General features: G+C 51.4%; 1 protein-coding gene and 1 non-coding gene across 2 annotated transcripts; both read right to left on the reverse strand.

Moving 5' to 3' along the window:
- Window positions 1-2,850: 2,850 nt before the first annotated feature.
- Window positions 2,851-18,111, reverse strand: METTL26 (methyltransferase like 26). The gene is made up of 6 exons (XM_050968483.1): window positions 17,813-18,111; window positions 8,278-8,440; window positions 7,250-7,309; window positions 6,423-6,490; window positions 5,019-5,097; window positions 2,851-4,062 (listed from the first exon to the last, which is right to left on the reverse strand). Exons 1-6 carry the CDS (start codon window positions 18,007-18,009, stop codon window positions 4,015-4,017), a joined length of 615 nt encoding a protein of 204 aa, XP_050824440.1. The 5' UTR covers window positions 18,010-18,111; the 3' UTR covers window positions 2,851-4,014.
- Window positions 18,112-18,657: 546 nt separating this feature from the next.
- On the reverse strand, window positions 18,658-18,728 carry TRNAG-CCC (transfer RNA glycine (anticodon CCC)). Its single transcript has one exon. It is a non-coding gene; the product is annotated as a tRNA-Gly (tRNA).
- Window positions 18,729-21,708: the final 2,980 nt, after the last annotated feature.

The following is a 21,708-nucleotide window of genomic DNA, read 5'->3' on the forward strand; positions in this document are numbered from 1 at the left end:
CTACAGAGCAACCAGAGGGAGGCCATGCAGGCTCTGGCTTGCTCCGAGGCAGGGGAGCTCCTCTCTGGCCTGAGGGGGCTGGCAGGGGAGCTCCCAGTGCTAAAGAAAGCCCCAGGGCTGCAAGTGCAGAAAGTCCTTTGCTGATGTGCTCCCGCTGCCTGCCCCTCCCCTTGCAGCCCTGCCTGAGGGGCCAAAGTAACCTAAACGTGTGCTATATGGGGCGGGCCCTGCCCCTGGAGCTCACCTGGCCTAGGCAGGTGCCTGAAGCTGGAATCTGCCAGCCCCCTGGGCTGGGAGTGCTCACTACAGGCCAGACAGTGGCATCTAGCTCACCCATTGCAAAGGTGCCAGTAGGGGGCCTAGGGCTGGGGGTGTGCAGGCCCAACATCCCTTGTGTGCATGGTGCCAGGCAGTGTGAGGACATTGAGTCCTGGCTTGGGCAGGGAGCGCTTGCTTGCTGCAGTGAGGGAAGGCTGCCAAGTACATCCCCCTGGGCCCACTCGACCAGAAACCAGCCGCTGGGAGAAAGGCTCAGGGCTCCCTGGAGCACCAGAGAGAAAGGGCTTAAAAATCAGCACCCTCCCACTCCCCCCCAAACTGTGAGTGTTGGTTTTGCCCAGAGCCCACCAGCTGTGGAGCTCTCCAGGAGCCTGGGGAAAGGTGGGGGGAATAGAAAGGAGCAAGCCTGCTCCCCACCAAGGGTGCTGAGATCTTTACAGCATGGGCCAGACCAGTCCAGTCCCTGGTTGCTATGGTGTAAGCTCCACGAGGCCAGCTACTCCAGCCCCATGGTACTGCTCCAAAGTGTAATTGCGGGGAGAGAGGCAGATCACTCCTTGAAGAGGCAGGAAAAGGGGGAGGGTGGTGTCCTTTCAACCATCAGGCCAGAGGGAAGGATTGCTCTAGGCCAGGGATCTCAAACTCAAATGACCACGAAGGCCAGAGGAGGACTAGTACATTGGCCCAAGGGCCACATTACTGACATCTCCCCCTTGCTGCCCTTGGCCCTGCTGCCACTCCACCCCTTCCATGAGGCCTCACCCCTGCCCCACCTCTTCCCTGCCCCCATTCCAACCTCTCCTCCGAAATCCACACCCCAACTCCACCCCCTCCCTGCCCCCAGGGGGTGCAGGAGGGGTGTGGAGTGTGGCAGGGGCTCAGGGCAGGGAGTTGGGGTGTGGGGGGCAGGAAGGAGGGGTGCAGCAGGGGGCTCAGGGCAGTGGGTTGGGGTGCAGCAGGGGGTCAGGGCAGGAGATCAGGGTACAGGAGGGGTGTGGCAGGGGGCTCAGGGCAGTGGGTTGGGGTGCAGGAGGAGTATGGGGTGCGGCAGGGGGTTCAGGGCAGGGGGTTGGGTGCAGGATGCGGCAGGCAGCTCAGGGAAGGGGGTTGGGGTGCAGGGTGCAGCAAGGGGCTCAGGGCAGTGTACTTGGCCGCACTGCCTCCATTAACCCCCCCCCCATGTGGCCGGCTTTCTCTAACTATAGGCACAGCAGAGGGCAAATTTCCCCTTCAACAGCACGACTGAACCCTCTGGCAGTTATGCACAAGAGCCTCCTTCTGCTGAGACTATTCTGGGCTACATGGCTACTGGTCCTGGGATGGAGCCACATTAGCCAGGAACCCTCAGAGCATGAGGGAGCCTCATTTCAATTACTACTGCCCTGGGCCATGCTGAATCCAGCCTCAAGGCAGCAGGCTCCTGAGCCACAGAGCAGCCAGCAGTTCAGCACAAGGCTGCTGGAAGAATAAAGCTGCCCCAGCACATCGGGGCCTGTGCTCCCAAGCTGGGCTATAAGGCAGCTTTCAGACTCGCCCACCAAGCCCCCCTGCAAGAAGCTGCTGTGATGATCCCTACTGCCCCTGCACCCCCTTGTGCCAGCTGCCCTGCACCAACCCAGGCATGTTCACGCCCATGGCCTGTGGACAGAACCTTCTGCATTAGCTGCTCTCCCTCAGCAGCATTGTTCCCCCTTCCATGCTGGAGTCCCCTGGAGACAGCTCCTCTGACAAGCTGCTCATGGCCTCCCCTAGGAGGGTGGCTGGAGCTCCCCTCAGTGCTCACAGCCCAGCTGCTACTAATATGCCTGCTGCACAGAAGAGCAGGAAACCCACACTAGAGGGCAAGGGGTGATGCCAGGCTGGGGCTGGGGCGAAGTCCTGCCTGCAGCCAGTCCCTCTAGCCCCCAAGATCTCACCCCCAACATCACTGCATGCCCAGAAAATCCACATCCCCCTCTTATCTCCTGGCAGCACCAGGGGCAGCTCTAGGCATTTTGCCGCCCCAAGCACGGCAGGCAGGCTCCTTTTGGCGGCTTGTCTGCTGAGGGTCCGCTGGTCCCGTGGCTTCGGCGGACTTCCCTGCGGAGAGTCCGCTGGTCGTGCGGCTTCGGTGGACCTCCCACAGGCGTGCCCGTGGGAGGTCCTCCAAAGCCACGGGACCAGCGGACCCTCCGCAGGCAAGCCACCGAAGGCAACCTGCCTGCCGCCCTCGCGGTGCCGGCAGAGTGCCCCCCGCGGCTTGCCGCCCCAAGCATGCGCTTGGCGTGCTGGGGCCTGGAGCCGCCTGTGGGCAGCAACAGCCAATGGTGAAGACTCCCTGCTGAGCAGCCACAATGCCCCCGCTCTCCCACCCCAGGGACCCTGAGTAAGCCACGGGTTGGCTAGGGATCAGGCTGCTTGAGTCAAATGCTTTGCCAGCCCTGGGGGGCTACACTGCCTGAACGCTTGCCCTGGAATGGGGGAGGAGGCGGGAGGGTGGCTGCAGCTAGGGGACGTGCCCCCCCTCTTGGAAAACAAAGCCCCACGTTAGACCTGGGCTGCAGAAACACACTCTAACCAACCTCACGCAGATACCAGCAAAAGCAACTTCTTTATTGTGCCAAAGGCCACATGATCCAGTGCAGCAGACTCCCTGGAGGAACTGGTCCTCCCCGCCTGAAACCCAAATCAATACCGTGCCACACTCATGCCGCTAGAGGGAGCCCCTCACAGTCTACAGCAACCATGCAGGAATTTTTTTTTTTTGTAAAGTACAGTAGCTAGCGTGAGTCTCCAGTGCCCATGTGATTTAGGAGCCAAATTCCCTTCAAAGAGTGAGAGGACCTATACCCCTAAATCACATAGGCACTTTGGAAAACTTCCACCCCTATATTTTAGTCCCCGTTCACATTACCTCCTTGGCAGCCTAGCCTGGGATTGCTCACAAAGCGGGGGCACGTGGGGGGAGGGTGGAAGGCATTCAGACTGGCCAGCGAGCCGGCCTGCGGGTTGTTTCATGCTTCCCTTCTACACATGACTAGGCACAACAGCTCCTCGGGCCAGTCTGTCAGGACCAGCATACCTGAGGTGAGGCCCCTAAATAAGCTGGTGTGGGGTCAGAGGCTCTTGCACCTGCTCAAGTCAATAGGAGCTGTGGGTGCTCAGCTCCTGATACCAAGCCACTTAGTAGGTAGCCAGATGGCACCGCTAGTTTTCGAGCTCAGAGAACATTCGGTTTGAGCAGAGAAAAATAAAGAGCTACAGAAGTGTAACTAAAACGAAGCTGAGGCCCATGGTGGCTGTGGAACAGTCACCAAGAGAGACGGGTAGACCCGGCTCGACTGCAGAGGCTACATTCCAGTGGAAGAGGTGACCCAAGCTGTGTATCCACTTAGGTGGCTTATTCCTCACCCGGTCCCCTCACCCCTTGGGACATGACAATAAGCCACCGTAGGCTGCCAAGACCTGATCAGCTCAGGTAGGTAGAAGCAAGCAGCGCAGGTGGGCTTGCAATAGAGACCCTGGTTTTGTGGCCTCATCCTTGGGGGCTTTGGGGAGCGGGAACACGAGCTACATACAATACAGCCCTCCACCGCACATTAGCAGCAACATCCACCTAAAGTCAGTCAGTATCAATCCCGGCGGTGCGTCTCCGGCAGGGCAGCTCCACGAAAAGACCCACAGAGTGCTATGGACACTGAAAAGCCGCGGGGTGCAGTTCAGCAGGCAGCTGGCCCCTGGGGCGGGCGCCGCAGGTCACTGCTTGCGGAAAATGAGACACTTGTTGTTCGCGGGCATGTCCACCTAGAGGCACAAAGCCAGAGTTAGAGCTCTGCGGCAGCACCAAGAGGCCTGTTTGCCAGGCAGCCTGGCTCCAGCTCACTGTGTACAAGCCCCAGAGTGCCAAAGGCCATCAACACTTGGGAGAGGGAAAGGGGAAGACTCCAGCCCCAGCCTCTCCAGCAGGAGGCGCTGGAGGAAGTGCAGGGGGAGCTCCCAGCTACGCCAGCCCCACCCTCTCCAGCAGGAGACGCTGGAGGATACGCAGAGGGAGTGCCCAGCTATGCCAGCCCCAACCTCTCCAGCAGGAGGCACTGCAGGAAATGATGTGGGCACACTGGATGTGGGGGGAGCTCACAGTTGCTCTGGCCCTAGCCTCTCCTATGATCAAATCAAACCAGACCTCTGCTACACCCACAAATGCACTGGAGAGAGGCCAGCCCTCCATCGGCCATCACCAACCAGATTCTGCTATCGGGGAGGGGGAGCACTGCGGGTGGACCTGGTTCATATAATTTCCTTGCACCCCAGGGCCCAAAAGGGAACGGACTCAGGCTTCTGCTGCAGAGAAGGAATGGTGCTTCCCCCACACAGCTATGAAGTGAGGGGCCAGAGAACACAACTGGCTGTGGGAAGGAACTATCTGCAGACACCAGTGCTGGTGGCGCGCCTATTGCAGTGCTGCCTGGTCCTGGGCTCTAATCCCGTCCCAGGAGCCGGGCCTATTCCCACTGTTAGAAGTGCCACCTTAGGCCAAGCTGTAAAGCAGGGCCCGATCTGCCCAGCTCTGCCACAGCTTTGAAGCGTGGACAATCGTGCTCTGACGGTGTGCTTTGCAGGGTGGACAATCCCACGCTCCTAGCAATATCCCCCTGTATGTGGGATCCCAGGCCCCTGTTGGGCTCTCACTCAGGCTCCAAGACAGGCATGTGCCCTCTTGGTATATGGGAATCCAGTGCAGTGCAGATCTGGGCACTCACCATCCTCTCCAGACACAGCCCGTTGGCCTCGGCCAGCTGCTGCAGCAGAGCCGTGTCCCGAAGGCCCCAGGCCGGATTTCTGCCAAAGAGAGAGACCAAACATTTGGCAAACGTGTCATTCCTGCCACATGGCCACAGGCCCCCACGGTGCTGAGGGCTCTCGGACTCTGGGGTTCAGAGGCAGCCCCTCCCCTACAAACGGGGCTAGGACAGAGGCAGCCCCGGGGATCCAGCCGCCCTCAGATATCCTGTCTGGGGTTCTTGCCCAGGACTAGGGTCGCGCCCAGAGTGCACCAGCTGTGGTGTGGTGGCTGGATGAACACTGGGAGAGGAGTATTGTGGGTAATGTTTTCAGCCCCTCAGTCAATGAATGGCTGGAGCAGACTCAAAGGCACGAGGACAAAACCAGCCAAGGTGCTGCATGCTGCCTATGACAGGCCAAGGCCGTGCCCTGTGAAATATGGGGGTGCAGTGGGCCCACCCAAGGAAGCAGCCTTCCCTTTGGGGGTGGAGACCCAGCTGCACAACAGACTGGGGGTGGGGCAGGGGAATGGCTGGGTCTAAGCTGGTAGAAGGCCCTGGACTGACAGTCCCCAGGACCGAGCATCGGACAGACGCAGGGCAAACCCCAACCCTGCCTAGGTGCACTACCCTCTATGGGAGTTCGGTTTGCATGGCCCGTCTTGCTGTGGCCTCTCTGCTGAGCAATACTACCCACCATTAAGGTGAGACGCAGCCACGGCCCTTGGGGAAGATCCACCGCACCATCCTGCAGCAGAAACTGCACCTGCTAGTGCCAACGACTGCATGTTCCGAGCCTGGGCGGGATTCAAACTGCCAACTGGGGGTAAACAGCTGCTGAGCCTGTTACTGGTCCCCATAGCTCCTCAGCCCCCACAGACCACGCCTCTACCAATGCCCTGGGGCCTGAGTCAGCCTGTGGGAATCTGCATGCGTCTGGCGGGGTGCACCGTGGGGTTTCCTTGCCTGTCCCTCCCTCAGCTCCTCTGACCCTGGGCAGGGGGTTGCACCCTGTGGAGTAGGGCTGGGCTGCACGCAGCAGCAGAGAGCAGTGATAACTGCTCCAGGCCACAAGAGAGGGCATGTTGCCTAGCTACTCTCACTCCCCACCCCCTCTTTTCCATGCAGAAGGAAGCTATGGCTCCACAGACAGGGGGGTGTGGGGAAGAGGGGAGGAAAAGTACACTCTGCCGATTTGCACCCTCCTCCAACCCTGCCCCACTTCCCAAGCAACTGGGACCTAGATCTTTGCAGACGCCTGCTGGGGCTGGGTCCCCGTCGGTGTCAGAGAGCGCCACCCCTGTGGCCACAGGGCATCTGGGTCATTAGATCCCCTTGGCCCAGCCCCCTCTCCCTCCCAACACCCGAGCCAGGCTCTCCTACCTCTGCCTCAGACAGCAGTCGAAGTCTACATTGCTCTGCGGGCTGATCCGTCCGTTGATGGCGTAGGGCTGAGAGGAAAGGATGTAAAGGGATTCATTACAGAGCCAACTCAAGGCATGCACCAGCATCCCAGATGCCACAGACCGGGCGCAATTTCCCAATGGGTCAGGCTTGGGCCCAGCCACCACCTCACTCCCCAATTCCTAAACAGCGCAGGGGAGAAATCAAAGAGCTGAGATGGAAACACACCGAGGTTAGCAGACAGACCTGGACCCATGAACCACCCAGGCCAATATGGTATGGTACGGGTGAAGCACTGCCCACCAGACTGCACCCCAGGTGTGTACATAAGGGGGGGGAGGATGATGGGGATTGTGCTCGCACAAGGGACAAGCTCCTGAGATGGGGGGATGGAGGCAGAGCGTTCATGTCCTAAGCAGGGGGGAAGCTTGTGTTCCACCTAGGACATGTGTGTAAAACCTTGCGGGAGCCATCAAACGTACAAACCAGAAAGCAGAAACTGTGAGCAGGGCCACCTGTGCTGGAGTACCTGTGCCAGAAAGGGAGGCTGCCCAGGGCTCGGCACACACTCAGGGCCAGATTTTCAGAAGTGCTCAGCACCCAGCGTGCCAATCCAGCCCCCGGTGGCTCTAGCTTAACCCCTCAGTGGCTGTGCACAGCTAACAGACTCGCCCCCTGACCCAGACACACAGCATCCACTGCGCTCACGCCACCCGCCTTTTGCGGCTTTAACACCCGCCTGGACTGCAGGTACACAGAGTGTCCAAGCCCAGCTGGGCTGTGCCCACCGAGGGGCCATTGCTTACCCCATAGGTGATCAGAACAGCTTTGGGTTTCAGCAGTTTCCCTGCTCCTTTGAACAAACCCTGGGGAAAAAGAAACTCAGTAAAGGGTGGAGCCCCCAGGCGCAAGAAACTGGATGCCTGCCAAGTGTGCAATGGCCGGTCTCCTCCCAGCGCCCACCAGAGGCAGTGACCACCTTTTCCCTCATTTCCATGGCTGATTGTGTTCCTCCCCCCCTGCCCCTCAGTGTCCCAGCATGTGACTCTGGGTGTGGGCCAGCTCCAGTATTCCCAGGGTGGCACAAGGGGCCCTCACACACTTACGAAGTGGATGCTAAACCAAAAAATAAAAAAATAAAAATGGCTCCACCTGTGCCATCTGGTCCAAGCATCTGAGAGAAGGATTCTTAGCTTGTTTGCTTGTACATATTGCGTGCCCCATCCCAGCCCATTTGTGAGCACACACGATCTGAGACCGTGGGGCCACAAGGGGGTAGGGATATCTAGAATCAGTTCAAGCTCTTTCGCTCTCATTCTACCATGGGACACCTGCATACACCCTGGGGATGTTGTGAGCAAATGTGAGGATTAATCAATGGGCAAGAGTCAAAGATTTGTCCCCCAAGGATGGACTTGGAGTTAAACGCACAGGACTGGGAGTGAGGACCAAAGGCAGGTTACTTCAAATGCCACATAATTCAGTTTCCCCATCTGTCCAATGGGGATAAATGCACTGCCCTGCCCCCAGGCTTAGTGAGACTGAGTTCATCAATGTCTGTAAAGTGCTCTGAGATCTAGGACGGGAAGATGCTTTAGAAGGGACAATATCAGGGGCACAATCGGGGAATAAGCATCTATATTCCACTAGATGGCACCACAGCTCTTCAGAATATTGGTTGCCCAAGGCTAAGATTCAGGCAAGGCCAGCTGAGATGCCAGGCAGCTAGAATATGACTATATTCTGTGGGCAGAGTCCAGCCCAACCCTCATCTGCCCAGCCCAACGGGGTCCAGGGAATTCCCATAGCCCCAGGCAAAGTGAAGGGCTCTCACCTCAGTGCACCTCATCTCAGAGATGTGCATCATGTTGATGTTGACAATGAGATCCAGTGTGTTGGGCCTCACACCACCCCATGTCTCCCAGCTCTGGGACGAGTCCAGGAAAATCGGCGGCCTCACGTTCCTGACTCTCAGCGCCGCAATGAACGCAGAGATGCTGCGGAGGGAGAAGGGAGAACGCCTGCTTGATGGGCATGCCAGACCCAAGCACTGCACAAGTACCGGTTCCCAGCCACAGAACCAGCACACACCACTCCTGCTCCAGGGGAGCGCCTGCCTTCTCTCATCCAGCAGGGGGCACTCTAACCCAGGACTGCCATCAGCACTATTACAGCAGTGACTGAGCTCCCCGGGCCCCACGATGCTAATGCTGTACAGACACACTGAAAGAGACAGCCCTATGGAGCTCACCATCTAAATCACTGACTGAGGAGAGAGTCAGCTAGCCCTAGCTGGGATGATGGGGGTTGGGCCAGGGCCAGCACTGGAGTCAGGGGAACAAAGCTGGGCCAAACCCGAGTGCTTCTGCAAATGCAAATCCCACCCCTAACCTCTGTGTCACTAGGGAAGCAACCCTGCAGCTCAGCAAGGAGTTCTCAGGCAGGGACTGGAGCTGGTTGTATAACTAGAGACCTTTGCACTCCAGGACTCCTTTCCCCAGCATGGAATTCCCTTCCTGCTGTTGACTAGGAAAACAGGCCTCACTTCCCCAGCTGTCCCCTCTCATAGGCGTTGTTATTAAGATGCAGCCCAGACACACTCTCTCCCTTCTCTGTAGTCAGAGAAATGTTGAGCACATGCTGACTACCCTGAAGCCTATTTCTTTAGCCTTGAACAAAATGCAGGGAAACAGCTGTTTTACTGCTGATGCTGTTGAAATTCGGAAGGAACTGAGTGAGATCTTAAAAAGAGAAATATCCAATGACAGAGTTAAATTACAAGCATTAAAAAAACGAACGGGACAAGCACTCTCTCCAGCTCATTTTCTTGCAAATATTCTCAATACTTGGTATCAGGGTCAAACCTTAACTGCTGAAGAAGAGGAGTTGGCCATGACATGGACATCCAGCAATCATCCCTCCATAATGCCAACTATAATAAACTTCAGAGCTAAGGGTGAACCATTCAAGAAATATGTGTTTGCTGATGATGTTTTAAAGAAAGTCACACCAATGAAATGGTGGAAGTCACTTAAGCACTTGAATTCAGAGACTGTTTAAGTGATAATCTCACTTTTAAAAGCAGTAGATTCTTCTGCCAGTGTAGAAAGAATATTTTCTTCCTTTGGAGTAGTTCAGTCCAAACTGAGAAATCGTTTGAGACCTGAAAAAGCAGGAAAGTTTGTTGTTCTTTTCCAGATTATGAACAATCAGGAAAATGAAGGTGAAGATGACTGAGTTAGCTGCAGAAGTCAATATTTTAAGTTTCTCATGAGGATCAGGCTGACAGTTGATTTAATTTTTTTTTAATATTTCTTTTAACTATTTTAGTTAAAAACAATTTTAACAAAAACAAACCTGATTTTAAAAAACTTGAATGTTTAACTAAACTCAAAAATTCATATGCTTGTTTTGTTAAAATATATGTTTGCTGTTGAAGAAAAAAAATCCAGAATATATAACATTGTTTTAGTTAAATAAAACAATTTAACTGTCTGGTTGTTGGTGTCACTAGGCATAAATCTAGGTAGCTCTGGAGGGTGGAAGATCACGAGTGCCGATGAAGCCCTTCCTGCTCAGGCCTCAATAAACCATTGTTCCTCCATGCTAAACACTTTGTGTAACCTAGTGTAACCTAATATACTAATAGCTGCAAAAATGTAGTGTTAGCAGTTAGTTTTCGACTGTAATAGCCAGTTCTCTGCTGTAATACATTGAAGCTAGGCTAAAGCACGCTCAAGGCCATTTTAAGATACTGTATACATGTCTCAGCAGCAGAGAGGGGGGAGGAAGGGGGAAGACAAAAGATTGAATGAGAAAAGATACTGCAGCTGGATGGGAAAGGAGGGGGGAGTGAAAGATCAGCTAGTCAGCAAGAAAAAGTTTTGTAGTAAACAACTGGGACATAAAAGGAAGAAACTGCTTGTTTTAGGTGTGCAGGATTTGAGATTGTTATTTCTCCCTTGCACCTTATTGGAGCTCAAATAAACTTGTGTTTTGCTTCTCCACCCTGGTGTGTTCATTGGCGCTACGCACTCTGGGCAACGAACCACTGTTGCTTGCCTCGGGCACCCTCTGTGTCGGCAACAGTTCCTGGCGTCCCTGGGTGGGCTCGAGGCGAAAATTAGCCTTGCCCGGATCCCTCCTGGTGGTCAACGGATCGCAGCGATGACCGACGCCCAGTGCACACCGGTGACTTCACTGGGGGCCTCGGCGGAGACGCGGTGTGAGCGACCCCAGAGGGCACAACGGTGCAACGCGTTTGAATAGTGGAGAAGCAGTTGCGGGCGACGGTGTAGAACCGGTCCTGGGCGACGGTGAGGAACCGGTTCCTTGGATAAGGTAGGAAAAGTCCGGTTGTCTGGACTCTCTCTGTTAGGACCTGGGGAAGCCCAGCGTCTACCTGCGACATGGGGCAGGGACAGAGCAAGGTGGGGAAGGCACGGTGTACCCCCCTAGAATGCATTCTAGAAAATTGGAAGGTGTTTGGATCGGATCCGATGACCAAAAGTAGGTTACAAAGGTTTTGTACGGTAGACTGGCCTCAGTACCCATTAGAGGGTCAAAAAAGGTGGCCACCTGAATGATCAGTAAATTACAGTACCATCCTCCAATTACTCCTGTTTTGTCAGTGAACAGGTAGCTTCTGAAGCTGTTAGTACGAAAAGCTCTGGTAAAACAAAAACAAAAAAAAAGACCACCGTAGCTCCTGTTCTTCCCCCCTGTCTAGCGGAGTGAAAGGATAAAAAAGCAGGTTAGGGATAGTTCAGGGACAGAGGAGGGACCTGTCTAGGAAGGGGAGACCTTATGTCCTAGTGCACTCTCTCCCTGTTGTGGCTGCCAAAAATAAAATAAAATAAAATAAAATAAAAAAGATGCAGAATGGTACTGGGGGCCAGTGTGAGTGACTGTTACCGGAAGACACCCAGAGTACCCTGTGAAGCAAAAGCTTGTGACCAGGAGTACTCTAACGCAAGCCCGGTAACTAGTGGATCTTTAGGAGGTCTGACCCATGGTGGGCTGACTCGGCCTGGCATCGTCCAGTGAGGAAGCTACCTGGGTCTAGGAGTGTGTGTACCCATCTTCCCTTCCCCTTTCCTTTCCATGTAGGCTACTGACAGTCTGATCATCTCACTGGATGCAATCAGAGTAAGCGGCGCCGTCTCCCAGAGACTAGCCGACGCTCTTTGCTGAAGGGAGGTGTAGGAGGGTCGTGGCCATACTCGTTAGTCTCTCCTGTGTGAGTACCCTGTAGGGAAAAATCCTTAGTTTATCAGCCACTAGCACAGACAGGGCACCCTCCCTGTGTGTGTAAGTGGAAAATGGGTAGGGGGACAGTCTAAACATTCCACCTCACCCCCTAAGGGTACCCCTGCATATTACATGTACGTACATTATGATTCATCAACCTGCAGGTATTTAGAGAATTGGAATATTTACACACGTGAAAATCCATCTAAACAATGCCCAGTAGAAGGTACTTTAATCTAGATAAGACCACACATCTAAGAGGAGCGTTTAATCACCAAAAAGCCCTAACACAGCATGAGCAAATTTGTCTATTGAGGAAAGGAACGGGTTAATTTGAAATTCATCTTGGCCCAAGGATAAAAAGAAAGTTGCTTTGCATTCAAGGTCAGGAATCAACGCAGACTATGCTTAGTACAAAGAAAAACTGCTTTCGGCCCCAGCTGGCTGCAGAAAAAGGAAAATTGACAGAGGCGAACCAAAGGCAATATAAGTTACAGAACTGAGATTACATTTGCAAAGCTTAACTGTCCAGTAAGATCCAACAGTGTGCCTTTGTGACCCCGGAGCCAGTGTGGCTTGGTGACACCAAAGAAGCCACAGGCAGCCGATCTGGACTGGAATCTCTGAAAGAGAGGCCACAGGAGATTCCAGGGTGTAAGAGAACAGCCCTCCCAAGAGCGGAAGCATGTTGGAAATTCTGGACAAGCTATATACAGGATAATCTCCCATCCACCTCTCCCCCTTCTCTGAACATCATACACAGAAGTGGCCAGTCTGGACGTACGTGTTTGAGTATGAAAGGGGCTTAGGGCATTAATGTTTTTCCTGAGTGATGTGGGAGTGTTCCCAACACTCTCCGTTGTTGTTTTATTATTTTATTAATGAAGCTTTAAAATTCAGTTATATGGCATGTTTTCTTTATCTTCCCCCAACGATCCTGTAGTGTCAGCCTGATCACCTGACACGAGGGATAGATTGGTAACAGACATTTGTCACAGTTTGGTGAGCAATTAAGAAGGGGGGAGCCCTGCAGAATTTACACCATCTATTTGTTTTACCCTTGTTATTTTATGTTTGCTTTGCTTGGTACTGTTGGTGTTATATGTCGAGAACTGCATAATTAAAAGTGAGCTCTAATAGGATAAGGAAACGCTATCTGGTTTTGGTTCTGTTTTGTTTAACCGGTTACTGTTGTTTTTCTGCTCTGTTCATTTGGACGTTAGGAGTGTGGGCGGAACTGAACCTCTCGTTCGTAATTCCTCAGAGTGGAAGCCATGCGCACGAGGAAGCTCTGAGGTCAAATTGAGATCCTTCTGTCCTGTCTCCTGTAGTGGTCAGTGTATAGAAGTGGGAAAGCCTGGCTTAGACTGTAATTTCCTCTGCTCTCTGTGTAATTCTCTTTTCTGTTTAAGTGTCAGCAGACAGATGGGTGGGTCTCTGAGTAAACCCTCTAAAGGGGTTTGGATTGTATGTTAAGTAAATGGCCTTTGCCCAATGGGCCATGTGTTTTTATCCAGGTGACAAGCCTCACGAGGGAGGACTCGGGTAGTCTTGTGAGTAAGAATGTTGAAGGGAAGAGACCAGGAGGGGTGGGGGCTAGTTAAGAAGCCCACCCTCCTAGCTAAACTGGTAGTGGAACAAGTTGGTGCCCATGGAAGGGACGGTTCAGCAAGAAAAGCAGGATCGGGCCCAGGCAGGCAGGCAACAGACAGAGAGATTGGAAAACAGGTTGAAATACTTTGAGGGTGTAGTGGAAGGAAGGAGTCAGTAAGTGTATGCATGGGGATTTCAAATACTCAGGACTTACTTGGAATGGTGATTTGAGTTGGTAAAAGTGGCTGTTGGGAGACAAGCAAGTGATTTAAGGGAGAGTGAGAAGTTAACTCTGTAGTTGCTGGAGGGAACAGTAGTTGAACTTTGTAAAAATGCCAAAGAGGAAAGTTCTTGGTGTCTTTGAAATGTCTTTGCAATGTTTGTAAATAAATTCAGGCAAAGAAATGATTGGATTGCAATCATTTAATTTGGCTATGAATAATTTAGTTGAATTAGCTGAAGAATGTACACAGTGTTATGTAATTGAAAACCTGGGCTGCCTATGAAACTAATACAAGAAACTATGGGGTAATTCCTCTGTTTTGCCTGAAATCAACAAGGGTAATTTGTATATTTTAAGTGATGATTGACTGCCCAGAAGGGGTAGATCTGTTTTTTTGTCTTTCAGATAATCAGAGAAAACTGATGCCAGCTGAACAGCATTCAACGTACCATGCATTTACTGGCACAACAGAAATTATGTTTTGTGTTCTATGTTCTGTCTTGCGGCAACATGGTGATGTTTTCCTCCTAATACAGCATGGCAAGAAAATCCTCCAAGTATTAATGATTAACCTGTTGAATTGGAGATATTTATGAAGTCATTAGGGGGTGAACTATCTGCTTCAATTACCTTTGGTAAATGAAATAACCAAACAATCATTCATTTTCTGATATAGGTGTAAAACTAATCCAAAAAGTTTTCAAAATAAATCACTTTAAAAATGTATAGTGTGTACCTTCTAAAAATGAAACCTACATCCATCTCTGAGTTGTGAAGAATATGTATTAAGGTTATACCAACCAACAAGATTGCACTTTTATGTAGAAATCCATGATTAAATTGAGTCTTCCTGACTAGTGATTTAAATCAAATCCACCCTGGGGAGAACCTTTAAAAAGAAAAGAGAAATAACCCAGTCATCAGAAGTCTGAACGAATACAATAGCCTTGCAACACCATGCTTGGAAAGTTAGAGTCAGGCCAGCCAGAACAAGGCGGAGGGGCAAATTCCAGAATCAAGGGGCTACTGCTGAATACACCTCGATCTCAGCTTTTTATGGGGCAAACCTAGAGGCTCTCAAGATAAGCACATTAGCTGTCCTCTGACAGCAGGAGAGGGGTCCTCTTTAGAGGAGACGTGTACCAAACCATGAAGAAATGCACAGCCATAGCCAGCGATTTAGCTCATGGAATAGACACTAGGAGCAGGTCAATTTTAGACCACCACTTGCTAGATCACCTTTTAAATGAGAACACATCCCAGCCCTCTGCATCGGGGGAGACAGAACAGCCACACAAGGGACTTGAGTGTCGCAGTCAATCTTATTTGTAGTATGACAGCACCTTGAGGGCCCATTGTGCCAGGTGCTGTACACACACCATAGCACCATAAGAGTTTACAGTCTAAAAAGAGATGACTGATGGAAGAACGATTCCTGTCCTTATCTTACAGAAGGGGCACAGAGAGATTAAGTGACAACCACCAGGGCCCAAGGGGAGCTTGTGGGAAAGCCCTTCTTCCCAAGCCAGTCCTTTAACCCCAAGAGTGTCTTTGTTATAGACCATTCTGGGAGGGTACAGGGAAGTCCAGTGCTTTGTGCTGACAGACAGGAACACATCGGAGCAGGGAGAGGGATTTAAAAGAGAAAAGCCAAGGAGCCTGCTGCACTGGCCATGCCAGTGGGTGGCCACGGGGATGACCTACCTGCCCGTTGACATAATGCCCATTTTCCACTCTGTCCCTCCCAACCCCCCTGCTCAGCCAATGAGGTATGAAGGACTTTGACAGTTTTACACCCTAAGGTTCTGATTGACAACCGCCCTGCCTCATCCCCAGTGTCCTCATTTATATCAGATAATTTACATCCACTTTGCATTAGTGCAGATGGCGATTTGAGGCCAGGGACAGGACTTCAGAAAAACGAGAGGTGGGGTGGAGTTGAACTGGCATACAGAGCATTCAATGTGATTCTGCAATATCTTCCAAAGCTGGGCCCGGGGGCACAAAGCAGAAGACAGACCTGCGAAAATCGGAAGGGGCAATCCAAGGTCTTGGGGGAGAAGCAGGGGTATCTTCCCTTTGAACATAACAACCCTGCAATAGATGCGGGGCAATGGTGAATCCAGTCTTCTGTGTCTCTGCCTCTTACTGCCAGGCCCAGGAAGGTATGACACAAACCCCACGCATTGCAGGTTACAAATAAGCAGGAGACCCTAGCCTCGCACGCTCTGACAGCCCGGACACGGGCCTTCTAGCCACTGATTCACAGCAATGAGGCACTGTGCCACAAAAGCAGTGGGAAAGCCAATCCTGAACAGACTCAGCTCTGTGTTTGGTATGATGCCAGTAGCAGGGAGACACAGCAGTGTCCTTCTGTTCCCCAAGTAGCCGTTCCGGCACAGGCACTACAACTGCCAAAACCAGTCACCAGGCTGAGACTGTCTAGACAAGAGGGCACAGACCGAAGAGGAGCATGCAAATTTCCCATCGCAACCATGGCAACGTGGAGGCTTCGAAGCCTGGTAACTCCAATTCTGACAGACTCGGAATTTCAATCAAGAGCAGGCTGGCTGGAAAAGAGGGGAGAGTTTAAATCAGTACCAAGACATTCAAAATGGCCAAATTCCATGCATAGGCTTCAAGATGTGCACTCTGAAACTGACACCCAGCACTGGTGAGAGGGATGGTGTGTTAAGGGTTTCAGAGGAGGTTTGGCAAAATGGTGAAGAGAAATAATTTCCTACAGTGCATTTTCAAACATAGATTCTTTTCCCTGGATATAAATAGGAAAGGGATCTGGGGGTCATAGTGGATCACGAGCTAACTATGAGTCAACAGTGTAACATTACTTCACAAAAACCAAACATGTCCTGTGATGTATTAGCAGGACTGTTGTAAGCAAGATACAAGAAGTAACTCTTCTGCTCTACTCTGATTGGACCTTAATTCATTATTCCCATTTTACAGATGGGGAAACTAAGCTACAGGTGGGTGAAGTGATTTGCCCAAGGTCACCCATTAGATCAGGGGCAGAGTCAGGAACAGAACCCAGATCTCCTAAATCCCAGTCCAGTGCACTACCTATCAGACTACACTCCTCAAACTCTGCAGTGGTACTACGTGGTTTCCAACCAGATCTTCATACAGCCTGGCAGCACATTTTCATCAGACTCCCCACTCCACTGAGCAAGGAGAGCACTCATTAAAAAGTAGAAGGTGCAGTGCTCAGGAGTAACAAGGTTAAAGCCACCCTAGTGGAGCCTGCTGTTCACCCTAGCCATAGTTGCAATGCAATGACCCTGGGGGTGGGGGGAATGATGCAATTCTCTGCTTAATACAGTGTAACAAGTTATTGTTTGCAACTGCACTTTGTTACTCTAGTATTGTTATTAAGGTAACAATCACGGGAAATCAGGGTCCATCTCCCACTAATATGAGAACATTTGGCTTTTTTCATAACCGGTGCACTTTGCAAGCTTCATCTCATGACACTTCAGAACACCCGTGGGACATCAGTAAATAGACCCCCATTTTACAGATGGGAAAATGGGACAACAAGATTGATATCAACTTTTTTTGGTTAAGTGGCCACAGATTTTGGGTGATAAAACAGGCTGAGGGTTTCTCAATCCAGGTAGGCAAAAAACAGTGGCAGCTTTTGAAAACCTTAACTCAAGAGATTTGCCTGCCATTGCAGACCTAGGAGCTCCTGGCTCCCAGATGTGTTCTGACCACTAGGCTAAACCTCTCTCGATGTAATTAGTTACATTATTGGGATTGATCTGTGAAGACTGTGAATGGGATGGGGATTTTGACTGCAAGCAGCTTGAAATATATTCTATTGTTTTGATTTGGAACTGAAGTCTGAGCAATGCCCAGAAATCTTCCTGACTCGTTTCTGGGGTTGGTGTAGATTCGTTTCCTTATGAAGCACATCCTCGTGAAGAAGATAAGTTACTCAAAATGCAAACGGTAAAATAACAATAAAAAACTTTAAATCAGACAAGAAGCCCAGCTCCAATAACCACCTCCTCTACTGCCACGCGAAGGGACACCCGGAGCAGGGATCTTTATGGATCTGGTTTCTGGATGCAATTACGCCTGGATCAGACCAGAAATCCACAGGAATGGAGTGACAAAGTTGTCACGTGAGCAACCCCGCCACCAACTCCACAGACCCGCACTGGATGTCGGTGTGGCACCCACTCCCGGGCCAGGCCCCGTGACACCCACACCTGGGAGGTCCCCCCCGCGATCTCCCCGGGCTCAGAGGCGGCGGGTCCCGCCAGCAGCTCGCTCCCACCTCTCGAGACACTTGGGCTCCACGTCGGAGGGCTGCCAGAGCAGGTTGGGCAGCGCCCGGGCGCAATGCACCGCGTGCTGCCCCGAGCCCGACGCCACCTCCAGCAGCCGCACCTCGGTCGCGCCGGGGCTCACGTAGTCCCGCAGCACCCGCAGGATGGGCTCCTTGTTCCGCTCCGCCGCCGCTGCCACGATCATGCTGCAGGGGGCGGACTCTGGGAGCCGGCACCCGCAGCCCCAGTGCCCGCAAAGTTCCTCTGCGTCACACCTCGCCGGCGGAGTCCAGAACCAGAGCCGGCCGGGGTGCGCAGGGCATGCTGGGAGCTGTAGTCCCGGCGAGTGCGGCAGTCCAGGGAAGGTAGCGGCAAGATCAGAGCAAGAAGACTAAAAATCCCAGAATGCACGAAGTTCAACCTGGTTCCCTGTCCCCCCCCCCCGCTTTAAAGTGAGCGCAGCCAATTTCTCATGGGGAGATGATGGGGGGAGGTATGGTGGGGAGGGGGAGTTTTAGTGCAAATGCCCCCTAGGGGAGGGACATAATCCTGCCCCACTACGGGTCTGCAAGGGGAGCTCCCAAACCTTCCAGCCCTTGCTTGAAATGACAACCCACAAAGGAAAAAGGGGATCATGCCCCACAAGGAGCAGAGAGGGGGGCAATGTCCCCTGCAGCCTCCCTCGCTCCCATGTTGCTGGTGGCTGGCAACAGGGGGACAGGCAAATAAAAGGGGGGCTCAGAGGGGGACAGGTTAAAGAGAAGCCCGAAGGGTGCAGCCGATGAGTAGGATTCTAGGCACTCCACTGACATTGAAAAGGGCGGGGGTGGCTTCCGAAAAGAAAAAACTTTTCTGCGCCGCCCGGGAATCGAACCCGGGTCGCAAGAATGGGAATCTTGCATGATACCACTACACCAGCGGCGCGACTTGAATCACCATTCTCCGGCAGAGCTGATCACACTGCGCCGTGCAGCACCACCTACAGGTTGACCATAACACTGTTCTGCCGGGCTAGCGAGGATTAGCAGCGGGATGGCCAGGCCCTTGCTGTAGGAAAATACAGACGTGAGAGGGCTCCCTGGGGCTTGCACAGGTACTTACCCGCTTGCAGCCGCTGCTCCCCTGCCCATGTGCAGTTCTGCCACTAGGGACGTTTTGCAGCTCTTTGGATTTGAATTTCGTGGCGATCTTTAAGCCATCACACTAGTTCCAAAGTCACTGCCTCCCCCCAATTCAAATGCCTTGCATAGGGGAAAAGGCCCATTTTAAACAAATATTTCATGTGCTTAACTGCAAATACAAGCAGCAGGGACTCTGTGCCTTTTAGTCTTTCCTAATGGAGAAATAATGAACAGGGAACAATAATAATTAATGATTAATAGAAGAATAACATGATTGATAATGTAATATCCTACATTTCTACAGCACCATTCATCCTGCAGGATCCCAAAGACTATGTTATATAGAAAGCCTGCCCTTAAAATGCAGCCATCTCTGGGGTGGAGGGCCGTACCACCCAGTGCTGAGTATGCTGCTCTCCCCAGGGTGGGAGAGAAGGAATTCTAGATGGCTACAGCAGAGCATTTACCAAAAGTTTCAAAGAACTTTTAATGGTCAGGGGAAAAAATGCAATGTCGCTTCGAATGAACAATTTAAGGTGGAACTGTTTGTCTGTAACTGACGGGTTTGATACATTGGGAAATGCTCTGTGAGCTAAGTGGCTAAGTATAAACATCTCACTGCCTCAATATGCAGTATGATTAAATCAATATTTCATTCATATTTCATAGATTCAATGGCCAGCAGGGACCATTGTGATAATCTAGGCTGACTTCTTGCATAGCACAGTCAGTGAATCTTTTATAAAGCCATCCAGTCTTGATTTAAAGACTGCAAGTGAGATTGATTTCACGACTGAATCCACCATCCCCAGCTAAGTTGTCCCAATAGTTAATTATCCATACTGTTAACAACCTGCATTTTACTTCTAGCCTGAATTTGTCCAGCTTCAGGTTCCAACCACTAGGCCTTGTTATGCTTTTTCCCCCTTCCACTATGAGAAGTCTCTACCCCACATAGGTACTTGTCAGCCATGATCAAGCCACTTCTTAACCATCTCTTCAAGAAACTAAATGGATTTAGTCTTTAGCTGAGGTTTTTCAGACCTTGATTCATTCCGGTAGCTCTTTTCTGAACCCTGAATATTTCTTTCTTTTCTGCATATTTATTACAAATTAATTATATTAAAGTAATAATTTCATAATATTTGCTTCAGGAAGGTGGCTATCTGCACTCAATGCTTACAGTAGATAGTAACACCTGAGCTCAGAAACAAACTATCCTCTTCTCCTTTGTTCTGGTCTAACTGCTATATATGCTGTTATTTAAACGAGGAACACTGGCATGTTAAGCTAACTGAGTGATGTGATGGGCCATTTTAAGTACCTCTGTGTAATTAACTTTCTGCTGCGCATGAGAAAATGGAAGCCAATACTTATTTCTTTTCACTGAGAACATAGGATGAGAACATTTGACATTGGTGGGCGAGAGACCATCATCCTCTTTGCTCCTTTCCCATTGACCCTCTGTTTCACATGCCCTGTGCTTGTCAATGGCACCAAGTCCTTCCGTGATCATTTGAAGTTTTAGGCTTTTGACAATATATCTGAGGCATCTGGCCAGCTCAATTTGATACTGTTATGCCGAAAGGTGCTAATGGCTGCCTGCCAGTGGGTGAGTCTTGGGTCCAGAGACAATCACAGACCCTGTTAAAAGCAGTGGGTGCCACCCCCTCTTTCAAGTTTGGCAGAAGGAACAATCAAACCCTGTTATATAGCAAAGATAGCTGCAGACTTTGGTGGTAGCTACCCATGGCACTAAGCCTCATGGCAGGCCAGAGCTAACCCAGATAGGCTAACTGGGGTTGCAGGCTGTGTGCATTGGATGCCAAAAGCCAGAAGAAGCAGTTGTGAGTGTGACCCTGAGAAGAAGCAGAGGGCTTCTTGGGCACAGGGCTCGCTGGAGGGCAGACCTGGAGATTTCTGGATAAAGAAACTGCCTGCTGCTTTTTGTTTCTACTGTGTTCAGAGAAACAGGATGTTGTGGACATTCTTTGTAAATAAACAAGACTCCATCAAGATTATACCTGCCTTGTGTCATCAATTTCTCACACTAACTGTAACAGAAACAACCCTGCAAGGCCCTCAATACTTGCTAACACTGTAGCCTAAAGGAACAACAATACTTTGCCATTGATAACGTGCAGATAAATGAGTGGATTAGACAGAGGGGATGAGAGAGGATGCAAACCTTTCCTTAGTTCAGCTTTTCCTTTGCATTTGTAGTGCTGTGGTAGGCACTTGGGCAGAGCAGAGTGCATTCTGGGAGAGGTGTGGGGTTTTTTACCCAGAATGCTTTCTGCTGGCACGAGTGAGGGGTTGACCTTGCAACAGTGGCACTGACAGGGCTACAGCTTTGGGGAGGGTGTCTCCAGAGATGGGTGGAAAACATGACATATGCTTTTTAACAGCCCAGCATAATAAACTGGAATAGTAAAGTGATCCCCATAATGGGCAGCTGCTCAGAAGGCATCTGGCATCACTGCAGGACATGTCTTGGGAGCAGTGTGTGAAAGGAGTGCTGGTCGAAGTTTAGTTTGCATGATGGCCCTGCAGTAGGTTCTAGCTAACCTAAGCAAGAAGAGCCCAATGCAAAACGCATTGGAGTCAATGGAAAAGCTGTCAGGGAGCAGACCTCTATAGCAGGGGTTCTCAAACTGTGGGTCAGGACTTCTGAGGGGGTCGTGAGGTTATTACATGGGGTGTCGTGAGCTGTCAGCCTCCACCCCAAACCCTGCTTTGCTTCCAGCATTTATAATGGTGTTAAATATATTAAAAAGTGTTTT

The sequence above is a fragment of the Gopherus flavomarginatus genome, chromosome 9 (genome assembly GCF_025201925.1).
Source record: "Gopherus flavomarginatus isolate rGopFla2 chromosome 9, rGopFla2.mat.asm, whole genome shotgun sequence".
NCBI lineage: Eukaryota > Metazoa > Chordata > Testudines > Testudinidae > Gopherus > Gopherus flavomarginatus.

Coding starts and splice junctions, on each gene's coding strand:
- METTL26 (XM_050968483.1), bottom strand. CDS start 18,009: ATGATCGTGGCAGCGGCGGCGGAGCGGAACAAGGAGCCCATCCTGCGG. Junction 6,491..7,249: donor CTGTTCTGATCACCTATGGG/GTAAGCAATGGC, acceptor CTTTCCTCTCAG/CCCTACGCCATCAACGGACG. Junction 4,063..5,018: donor GGCTGTGTCTGGAGAGGATG/GTGAGTGCCCAG, acceptor TTGTGCCTCTAG/GTGGACATGCCCGCGAACAA.